At 39.7% G+C, this 11,265-nt stretch overlaps 1 protein-coding gene across 1 annotated transcript; it reads left to right on the top strand.

Moving 5' to 3' along the window:
• Nucleotides 1-2,793: 2,793 nt before the first annotated feature.
• RCL1 (RNA terminal phosphate cyclase like 1) lies at nucleotides 2,794-10,788 on the top strand (the record flags this gene model as incomplete). Its single annotated transcript, XM_010169674.1, has 3 exons — nucleotides 2,794-2,932; nucleotides 4,983-5,139; nucleotides 10,681-10,788. Coding segments are annotated over 3 exons (404 nt in total), but the record flags the coding sequence as incomplete, so codon positions are not given.
• Nucleotides 10,789-11,265: the final 477 nt, after the last annotated feature.

Genomic DNA, 11,265 nt, shown 5'->3' with positions numbered 1-11,265 from the left:
CACAAAACTACATTTCAGGATTGTGTCTCAAAACTGCAGTATTCAGAACATTACTGTTCAAAAAACATCAGCATACAAGTAAATAAATTTAAAACCAAACAACAGTATTTAAAATGTTTTCAGTAGCAAGAAGAATTTAAAATACCTTCCATCACATAATGTAGCAGCACTGAAAGGAGTTGTACCTTGTGTGTAAGTCCAGTAGTAACAAATGTAGTTCTGTTATGCATTGAAGAGGTGGCATCTTGGCCGTTAATGAGGCCAGCAGAATGCTGGATGGAAGCTTAAATTTTACTTCAGTTTACACCTCACTGCACACATGTGAACTGAGCTTTTTGTTTTAAGAAATTTGTTAACTCTTCACATTCAGTAGTACCATTGGAGATGGAAATGGAGGTTTTACTTCCGCACAAAGATAAAGACACAAAATATTGTCATGGAATGCTTGCTTTAGAAAAAGAACTGCACATCTAGTTAATGCTTTGTTTGGTTTGTTTTTTCTTTATTTTTCTCTTGTTTTTATATGCTATCTGTCATGAATCTGTTGTCACTGTAAGAAGGCAGAAATCCCTTACAGGCAAGGTATACTAAAGGTTGTATTTCATGAGCTCCTGCTTGTCCTGAGCATTGACCAACTTGTAGTTTAATTTGTGATTGAGAGTCCCAAACATGATCTAGCTTTGATGGTTCAAAAGGAAAATAGGAATGGGGGCAGGCCTCCTGCCAGAGGTGCAGAGTTGCAGCCTGTTCCTCCTTTTATTTTACGATGACATACCATCGTAATTGTGTGTGAGAACAGCATGCCTTGACCTCTGTTTCCAGCTGTGCTGTTTGGATGAGCGCAGCATGCCAAGTGAGAGCGGTTTTACTGAGTGCATATGCTGTAGAATGGCAGAATGACAAAGGAGGCAGCTCGGTGTGCTTTTGATGGTGTTGTCATCTTTCCATTAAGAAAGTAATTTCCTTATGCCCCTATCCACCTCTGTAGTAAGTAGTTCAATTCCCTTTTTCTGTGTGAAGGAAGAAGCAAAGATCATGACCTTAGTGCTATCTTTCTAAACTGACGTTAATGCACAGTGTCATTTTGGGCCACTTTGACTGCATTTGGTCGAGGCATATGAACCACGGGTTTTTGAACTTCCATTTTCTTTCAGGTTTTCCTGGTCTTTTTCTCAGGGATAAAGGTTTGCCTTTAGTAAGCCCAGTGAGGGGCAGTCTAGTTTTAGTTTGGCCATTAAGTGATCCTTCCAGCCAATAGAAAAAAACCATCTGGAACGATAAGTGCTTACCTCTTTAGTGTGTGCATTTTTGTCTCTGAAAGATTTAGCTGAGCAATTCTGCTTCCTCACAGCTGGAGAGCTTGTGTTGCAGCAACCTTTTATAGTCACCCAGAATACTGAGTGCACTAACAGTGCAGAATGATCAGTTTTCTGATTATTATTTACTAGTTTTACTCATAAGATCTTAGAGCTTTTGGTTTACCTACTTTACAAGAGCGTGCAGTAGAAAGAGAAGGAAATTCCCATCGCTCAGCTGAGAGGCTTGAGAATGTGTTTCGCTGCATTGCTCTCTGTGTTCAGGTGCAGATGGGTGGTTAAACATGCAGAGCATGAGTCTGCATTATAGTTGGGACAGAGTCTGGAGCATGGTGTGCTTTGTACATTTGAAGATCTGTTGGGAATATCACTGAAGCAGCACCTGAGTAAAAGGGCACAAAGGCAGTTCATCAGTTGTGTACTGTGAGCGAGGTACATTGGGGTGAGCAGAAAGGTGGCAATTTCTTTTTTTCCTGGAACCATCATCTTCAGCATGCTAAGTGACTAGAGAACTGGTGAACTTGATAGCCTTTCAGCACTGCAAAATAGTTGGAGAGAGCAAGTATTTTCTTTTTTAGCCTTTTAAAATTAATTTTTTATTTTGTTAAAATATTTGCTTTTAAATTAATCTGCCCAGTTTCTGCCTGATAGAAAGACAGAATTTCTTGCTGCTAATGCAAAGAAACTTCACCCATCGCCATCTTCTTAATAGTATATGAGAAGCAGAGCATGAAAGGCTTACTCCATGGTAAGAAAGCATAGGATGACAGAACAGCAATTTAAAATTATTTAAAGGTATTTTTAAGATAGATGTTTACCTAACCATAATATGCTGTTCTTCTGCACGTTCTGTTTACCTTACTTCAGGGTATATCAGGGAAAAGACTATTTTGTGAGCTGACACAGGAACAACCACAATAACCATGGATAAAATACAAAGAGCAAATTTATTGTCCTTAGCTCACTATCCGGGAGATCTCCAAAGCAGCACCTGGGCCACAGGCATGTAAGAGGGAACACAAGCACTGTGGAGCTTGGTCCTTTCTAGAAGGAGAGTGAGAGATTCCAAACTTGCTGCTTTGCCCTGTATATTAAGGATTTTTTTCAGGCAGCAGTTTTCCACTGTGCTTTGATCTTTCTCACAGCGTAGCTATGTTACCTGAACACCGACGTTCTACTTGTCAAGCACATAAGACTAAACAACAATTAGTAGTGTGATGTGTGTGGTTTTTGACATCCTTGGGGCAAGTCACTTGAGCATGGTTACAGTCCTCTTCACCAATCTTCCGTTACATTCCCACAACTGTAGAAAGCACTTACGCACAAGTGGTTCTCTAAGTACAGGAAAATGGACAAGTGCTCATGAATGGATATATAGGACAAAACCACATTTTCCAAAATAATGCATCAGGACCTCTTGGCCACTTTTGTCAGTCTCTGGTTTAAATTTCTTTTGTGACCACAATTAATTCCTTAGCTTGGAAATGTAGATACTCTGTCAGAGTGTCACCACAGATGGCAAACAGAATGGTGGAATCTGCAAGGAGCATCCTGAATAAATTCCTCCCAGATATTTATATCTACACAGATCATATGAGGGGGATCAGCTCTGGAAAGTGAGTATCCAGTATTCACAGGAAACAGAAATGTGATTCTGCATTTGTTCCTCATGTTTAATATTGCAGGTTAGTTAGTCTTGTGGCTCCAGACTCTTAACAGTGGTTAGAATTGTGAGAACTTTTCTGGGAGCTATGAGTTTTTGATGTCTGTTTTGGTTTTTATCCATGTATAAAGTGGGAAGGTCAAATTAATTGGGGCAGCAGCATTACATTTACTACTTGCATGGGTAGCCCATGCAGAGGGATAAATAATAGCATGGGAAGAAGAACTGAATCCCTCTCCACCTGGCTGGTGTGTGTAGCTTTCTGATGCTGCTGTGCTGTCCCATTCAGCGTTAAGTATAGTGCCAGTACAATTGCAGTGTAGCTGATACTAACATAGTGGCTCTTTGTCAAAGCTTTCTTTATTACCTGGTTCCCAGTGCTTGGATGTATGTCTTGGCAAGACAAGAAGGGAAAGCAATATGCCTTGTTATTTCCAATGCTGCCTCTGGTGATGAGTAAGACCAGCAAGGATTAGTTCAGCCCATCTATGCCCAACCCAAACCCAGTCCTGATTTCAGAATGTAAAGCATTGAGCTACATCCCTTCCACAGTGCCAGAAGCTTCAGGGAATACATTATTTTAGCATCTTTCGCCACCTATAATGTCTCTCTAAACAGAAACTTCCCGGTTCTGTTTTGAGCATTTGCAGCAAGAAGTTTGTGCAGATGCTTTGTAACACTGTCTGCACATACCTGAGGCATTGGGTTGTTTTCGTTTTTTATTTAGGCAGATTGTCACATGCTGCTGAACACTAACAGAATCTACCAGTAAAGGATACTTGTCCAAAAAATAGCATCTTTGACACTGTTCTTGTCTTGCTGTCTAGATCTCTATCTCTCTTTCAGAGGAAGGAGAGGAGAAGAGAAACATCTTTTAACATAGCTTCTGTGTTTGCTCAGCAAGTGCAGGCAGTTAAATATAGATGGGAACCACTGATACCTTTTCATTCCCACCCTACTGAAATGCCTCTGGAGGAACTGTTGTTTTTCTGGCACCAGGAGAGCTTGTGTGTATTGGTGTTTGGGTTTGGATTTTATGGGTTTTTTTGATGCTGATGACATTTCTTACAGTTCTGGGTCAGTGGGACTTTTTGAATTTAAGAATTCAGATGTTGGAGGCAGCAGGACTCCAGAACTGTGGGAAGTTAAGTTGACCTTATTTTGAATGACTGGCTATTGGTGCTCTTCCACAGCCTATAAATAAAAGGATCTTGTTCGGGTTTTTTCCCCTTCTTTACAACTTTCTGACTTCTCAGCAAGCTGTACTCAGCCATCTGACTTTCTTGTAGCAAAAATGTTTCTTAACTCTCACAGTATAATTTTGTAGGATCCTAAACTCTGAGGAAAATAAGGACTTTTTATTTCTTTCTTCAAATCATACATTCAGAATTCTTACATGGTTGTAATGATTTGGATGATACTGAACTGCAAGTGAAAAGAAGCAACCATACATGTAATGTAGGTCTTTGTTTGTTTATTCTCCTGCTTGATGCCGTGGCTATGGTCTCATCTTGCTAAATGTTGAAACTTACAGAAAGAATATGGAAAGAGCTTGACCTCTCAAGAAACTTAGTTTTGGTTTTCAGTGTTGCAGAGAAGAAACTCCAGATACCTTTGAAATGTTCATCAAACATGAATTAAATAAATGTGAAAGACAGTATTTTGCTTCTAATAGAGGAGGAGATTTATGAGGATTGGTTGTGGTTTTCTTCTTTTTTTTTTTTCCTTTCCTTTTTGCCTTTAAAGAATTTGTGCCAGAAATAGCCAGCACAGTGGGATTGGGGCAAGCTGTACTAGGTTTAACTTTCAAATACTTTGTTAATGTTTTTTCCAGGGTGAATAAAATGTACAGAACGGGAAATTTTTCAGGAAGTCCAGATTCCTAGTCTTGTCCTATGAGAAGAGCTGTTTGTGACTTGAGGATGAGGTTGACTGGGAGTAGTTCTTGGCTCGTTACTCCATTTTTGTCCTTAAATCAAATGCACTTTTTCCTTTTCTTTCAGATCACCGGGTTTTGGCATGTGCCTTACTGCAGAAACCATCAATGGCACTATTCTCAGTGCTGAGCTAGCCTCAAACCCTCAGGGCCAGGGAGCAGCTGTGCTTCCTGAGGAACTTGGCCAGAATTGTGCTAAGCTGTTGCTAGAGGAGGTCTACAGGGTAAGTGGCCGATATGTTTTTTGTGTATAGCTGTAGGGGAAGAAGGTAATGACATACTGGTAAAGGAGGAGGTGGTTTGGGGGTGCCCTCAGACAGGCTCAGATCCAAACAGAAATGATCTGATGCTGCCAGCATCTTCATCTAGGTAAGGACTGGTTTTGAACTGTTCCATTAACAGTCTAATGACTTACTGGGCCATGTTATTTCCCACGTCCAGGAGATGTTACTATGAATCATAGTAGTGGTTTATTTTTTTGTTGCTTTCTGTCTGCACCAGAATTAGGTTGGTTTCAGGTGAGTTGTTACTTTTTTTAATAATAAGTTGGAGGGATAATAGAGTCAGTGCTCTTAAGCTAGTGGTTGGAATGGGGCATTATGAGTGGGAGAACGTATAAGGAAGAAGAAGGGGGAAAAAAAGCAGCTAGTCTCAGTAGTGGCTGCTTTATGGTGATGATGGCAAAGTCAGATGAGCTGAAATCTGTTGGTTGTATGAGGAATCAGCTGAATGGTTTGTTGGAAAGGAGTTAGGACAGTGTTTGCATAGGAATCTTAAGTGCATCAGTCTTTTTTATTATTATTAAAATGTTTTTAATTTGTGGTGAGACTTTTAGTCTTACAAAGCTTTCAGTCTTACAAATTATTTGGCAATAAGCATCATAGTGAGTTTCTGGTTTAATAAAGAACCTACCTGCTTTTGTTTTATATCTCCACAAGTGTTAAAATAAGTAGCTGTTAGTATTGACAAAACACATTTGGCCTTTAGGAGGCAGTCTTCTACAAATTGTATTCACTGTTTTAAAAAAAAATAATTGCTCTGAACTGGAATAACCTGATAGGACTTTGCAAAATATTAAAAATGCTATTAATGAGATTCTATATTAGGTAATGTAGTAAATCATAAAAATACCCCTTAACCTCATAAATCACATCTGTGCCTGTGGTAGATTGTTCATCTGTGCCCATGTCATCTTTTCCTTTCTGTGCTGCAAACCCTTAATCTGTCTGAATTACCAACTTGCTGACTTGTTCCAGTCTTCCATTAATATTTTGTCTCTGTTTATTCAGTATGTGCACCATGTTGCTAGAGAACTTTCCCTTTCTAGCGCAGGGTTCTTATCTCATAGAAATGTCACAAATATTCATCCTGGGTGTAGTCCAGGCCCTTTGCATTTGAAAGTCCAACATGCATGGAGAATGCAGCCACAACTAGTGACCGAAACATCTGTCTGTTTCTACAATTATGTAGTGACAGGTAGCTATTTTTATTTGAGGGGTTTCAGCTTCCCCCCCCACCACCCCCCCCCCCCCCCCACCCCCAAAAAAGAAAAAAAAAAGCCACAAACAAACAGAAAACCAAACCAACCTAAAATTTGGTACATTTGTTGCTTTGTGTAAACCTTTTGGAAAACATCTTCAGGTCATCTGATGACTGGAGGCATCAAAAATACAATTTCCACATACTTTTATCAGCAGCAGTAGGTGTTTTTTCCCTTTGAAAACCATCCATCCCTTGACAGATTAAAACTAGTGAGGGAAGTTGTCCAGACGTTATACTCTCTTCAGAGTCAGATGTCAGAGAACTTCCAAAATGAAGAGGGCTGTAAAGGCCTGAACCAGGTAATTTTCTGTTGTAGAGTATTGTAGCCATTTGAATGTGATGAGTCAAATTTTGCAAAGCACCAGGATAGTGAGGATCTCAGGACAACAGAAAAGTCATTTGAGGAAGAAACAGAGTCAGGCAAACCTTTGAACGATAGAGTGAAAGGCCATGAGGTTTCAATGGCTCTGAAGATCAGGTTCTTAATGAGTGGGTTTGTTAGCTGTGGCCTGCTATGGTACCACTGGTGCTCCTGGAAGGCTTTTTTATGTGTGGGCAACTTCCATCCAAGTGTGACTGACAAGTGCCAAGCAGTGTACGGACTGCTTGTGGTCCTCCACTGCAGCAGCTCACAGTGGAACGCTTCTTGTTTGTTAGCATTTTTAGCTTTTGTGCTGCTTATCCACAGGACTGCTCAGTCCTTACTCAGTTAGTGAATCCCCCGCTCCCTCAGTCAGGGGCGATATGATGGGCTTTGTTCTGTAGTTTTCAGAATGCACACTTGAATTTATGTATGGCACATGCTCACACAGCCCATCTTTCCAAATTCCTGGCTAGTGCTTTCTCATTGATTTTATTTATTTATTTATTTTTGGTTTGGTTTGGTTTTTTGAGCTTAGGTCACTTTGATCTAGTGTTGACCCCAGACAAGATATAAAAACATGTTGCAAAGTGTGTGCAATGTTTGCTTAGTTTGAAGATACTATTTTTTTAAAGTTTCTTTTCCTAGATAAGGTGTCTAGTGAAACGGTAAAAATTTGGGAAAGCTGTGCATGAGGCAAGAATAGGTTGCTCTGAACAGGCACTCTAAGTCTCACTCTCTTTATACCAGCTGCTCGCTGAATCTGAGGCTCAAGGGAGAATTTCTGTCCCTGTGTTTAGTTCCTTTCTTTGTGAGATTGTTTCTCCATCTGTGTCTTTGCCTGTAGCTACTGTACAGCAGGAGCCAAGGAGGGTTGACCAAAAAAGGGCATCCTGGGAGCACTGGAGATAATTCTCTGTAGAAGGGTTTTAGCTGTTGAGGTCACCCACAAATCTGCTGGAGTTCATTACTGTTTAAAGGGGCCCAGGGACATAAGTGCTTGCTTAATGCTTGCTGTTCTGTGAACTTCACCACCTAGGAAACCTAACGATTTGAGTCTTGCTACGTTCAGATGCTAAAGGGACCTTTTTACTAAGCCTTCAAAAAGAAATGATACAATTCCTGGAGTCAGTGGAGCTTTTTTATGTACACTTGTTGATTGAAAGATGTTGGAGCTAATTGACTAATAATAAGTGGCATAGTGCTAATTACATTGGCCGTGAAAGAGGGGGCATGGAGTGACTGGCTAGCATTGTCTTTACAAATTCATAAGCAGTTCTTACCTAAGCTTAATTGTAGAAGAGATTTTCCTCTTGTATTTGACAGGCATTAGTTATGGGAACTTTATCTAGCAGGTGATGGGCAGAATGGAAAGGCATGGAAGAACTGGAAAAGGATTAAATGCTTGTATTCCTTGTAATCATGCGAAATCAGGGAGGATGCAACACCTATTTTAATGAAGAAATGTTGAGTTTGCTAGGAAGGTTTGTGGGGGCAGGAGGGGTAAGGCTGTTTTCTTTAACTAAAGCTAATAAGAGTGAAGCATTTCACTGAAGGCTTATTTTTCAGGGTGGCCTTACTTCAGTGTGACAAGGCTCTGCTCCATTCTTCTAAAAAAAATAAACTAAAACAAACTGCACATCACATAACAAATTACTGAGGCATGCAATTATGTACTGCACAGGTAAGAGAGGAAATTGTGTGCATGCCAAAATATAACCAAGACTAAATCAAAGCTAGGCTTAAGCTCAGAAAAATAATCACCTTCAAGACACTGTTGTCCAATACCCAGAGTTGTGATATTTGTGCATGCATGTCATCTGTGGTATTTATATAACAACATTTCAAAATAGATGGGATTTTAAGTAATACGTGTCTCTAATTGTCACATCCAGCTGGATCTGGCTCTGTTGTCAGTGGAAACAATAATGGTGAAACTGCCATAAACTGAATTAATATGGACTAGAAGTTGCATCCTAGGGTGGTAACAAGTGCCAGCTGTTTTGGAACAAATGTCAGTACTCTGCCTGTGACTTTGCCCATCCTATTTCTTGTGGGAGGGTTGTTTTTTATTTTGGACTTGAGTAAGTTGCAGGTGGATTGAGAGAAAAAAAGTTGTCTTCCTTGGGAGTGGCATGTTCTTCATTTGGCATAATTTACTGTTCTGTCATCATTAGATTACAAGCAAATCACTTAATTTCCATGTCTGGCAACTGCCTATGTGGGAATGGCCGTAACAGTGCATTGCTAATGCACAACAATAGCGAGGACAACTGACTCACTGCAGCAAGAGAGCTTATGTAAGCAGCTAGAACGTGATGGATGCAGCATGTTTTGCTATATTGTTTAGGACTGTCTCCATGTTGATTGAAGCTTTTGTATAAATTTGGTTATAAAAACAGATGTTTTATAATGTTTTCAGCTTTAAAAAAAAAAAAAAAACTCAGAAAAGGTAAAGTTTTTTCTTAGTATAAAGAATGAACTACAAATACAGAAAGTCTTATGTCAGGAATACTCCTTAACAAGCTCCCACCTGCTTCTTGTACATGTTTCAGATTTGCAAATACAGCTGGTAACAGCTGTGGCTCTAGATCACACTAGCAAATTCTGCAGGTACCCTGTTTGCTCGGTGGACGTTAGTTGCAAGAAGTGCAGAGGCTTCTTTTCAGAAAAATGGAGCTGAGACTTGTCACACTGAAGCAAGTCCATCTTGAAAATTAAATCTTCAGTAACCCTCCTTTGAGAAGGTCCTCCTTGCTGTCCTCTCACTGAGCAAACATGCTGAGGTTGTCGCATCATTGTGTTTTCATAAGCTATGTAGTCCAAAATTTATTTTCCCCCTCCCTTGCCTGTTTAGGTGGTATTTCTTAAAATGTTAGGTTACTGCTTACCCACAAAGGTAACTGCCAGTTTACCTCATTAGAGAATTTGGTTTTAAGGGGATGAATTTTTAGTTTTGCTCTCTCCAGAGAGTCTATTCAGAGAGTTTAGCATTAGGCCTGATCCAGCAGGAAACTGTTAGCAGATTCCATGTGGCTGTGGATCAGGACGATTATGAGGACAGTCAGAAATATTATACCAGATATTTTTTCTATTTTCAATCTGTTTGCATAGTCATCATTGGTAAATTCTCTCTACAGTCTTGACTAAAAATATCCCTTTTAACTTATGTTCAAGCTTTGTAAACAAAGCCTTCCAATTCTAGTTTACATGTACATCATAATTAACGCTTTCCACATACAAAACAATTTACCATGCATGTATGACTTACTACAGTCAAATATGCATGAGGGTTTGTGTTGTTCTACATAATTTTATGCCTGGCTCTTTCACATAGCAATAAAAAAATTCTTCCCATTTTAAATATGGGGGAAAAAATGTTTTACAAATGTAGAACCACAAATGTTAGCAGCAAGGGCTCAGGTGGATGTGTGTGTAACAACTTTTAAGTTGCTGTTTTGTACCTAAGGCTAAACTATTTGTCCAAATGCAATTTTTAATAGTTATCATGAAGTACTGCAATTCATGGTATCATCCAATGTGCATGAGCTGTAATTAATACCTATTTTCAGTTTACTGCAAAGAAATTTGTCCGTGCTTACATTCTGCGATGCTAGAACAGGTTGCGGGAGATGGGAGGGATCTTTAATGTGACCTTGTTACTGGGTCTTGGTTTAGTTCTGTTCTTTTCCCAGCGTGCCATATGAAATTAGTTTGTCATTGTTAAAAAAATCTTTTCGACCCTTAGAAATTGGGAGTGGTAGTTCAGCCTTATAAGTGTGTCATTTTCTTTTGTTACTCTCCTCCCATCTGAATTTCTGGTTTCTACAGAGACTAATTATTAAAACATTTTGGTTTGCAGGGAGGCTGTGTGGATTCAACAAATCAGAGCCTTGCTCTGCTTCTCATGACCCTTGGACAGCGGGATGTTTCCAAAGTCCTGTTAGGACCTCTGTCTCCATATACGTAAGTTGTTCTGTTCAGTTTAGTTACCCAATCTTGTTTAATTCGCTAGTTTTATTGCATAGCTATTTTTGTATATGGAAGACTTTGCCTGTGGCTATGAATAGAACCAGTTGTACCTGTCTTCAAATGACACAGGTGATGAAAGTTGCCTAGTGTTTATTTCTACATGTTAGAAGGTGATTCCCTTACTGTTATCTGTATTATTCCTGGTTCTGAGGCAATTAGAATTGCAGAGGTGATGGGGTTTATTGTTCGGTCTTGGTCTTGGATTCTATGTGTACATCAGTTTGCTTTTTGTTGTTTAGCATTTACTACTGTGTTTTCCTAGTGATCTCTCTAGCTGTGGTGTTAAATGGCATGTTTCAAATGCATAGCCAGATGCTAAAGCTGTGATTGTCCATAGGAAATGGCTTAAAGAGTTCAGTTGATGGAGCTGTCTGCAACCCCAAAGCTTTAGCCCTGTTGGGCAGTGGACTTCAGA

This window comes from Antrostomus carolinensis, unplaced genomic scaffold (genome assembly GCF_000700745.2).
Source record: "Antrostomus carolinensis isolate BGI_N321 unplaced genomic scaffold, ASM70074v2 scaffold50026, whole genome shotgun sequence".
Taxonomy (NCBI): Eukaryota; Metazoa; Chordata; class Aves; order Caprimulgiformes; family Caprimulgidae; genus Antrostomus; species Antrostomus carolinensis.
The sequence above is the reverse complement of the archived record's forward strand: the minus strand, read 5'-3'. Positions and strand labels throughout refer to the sequence as shown.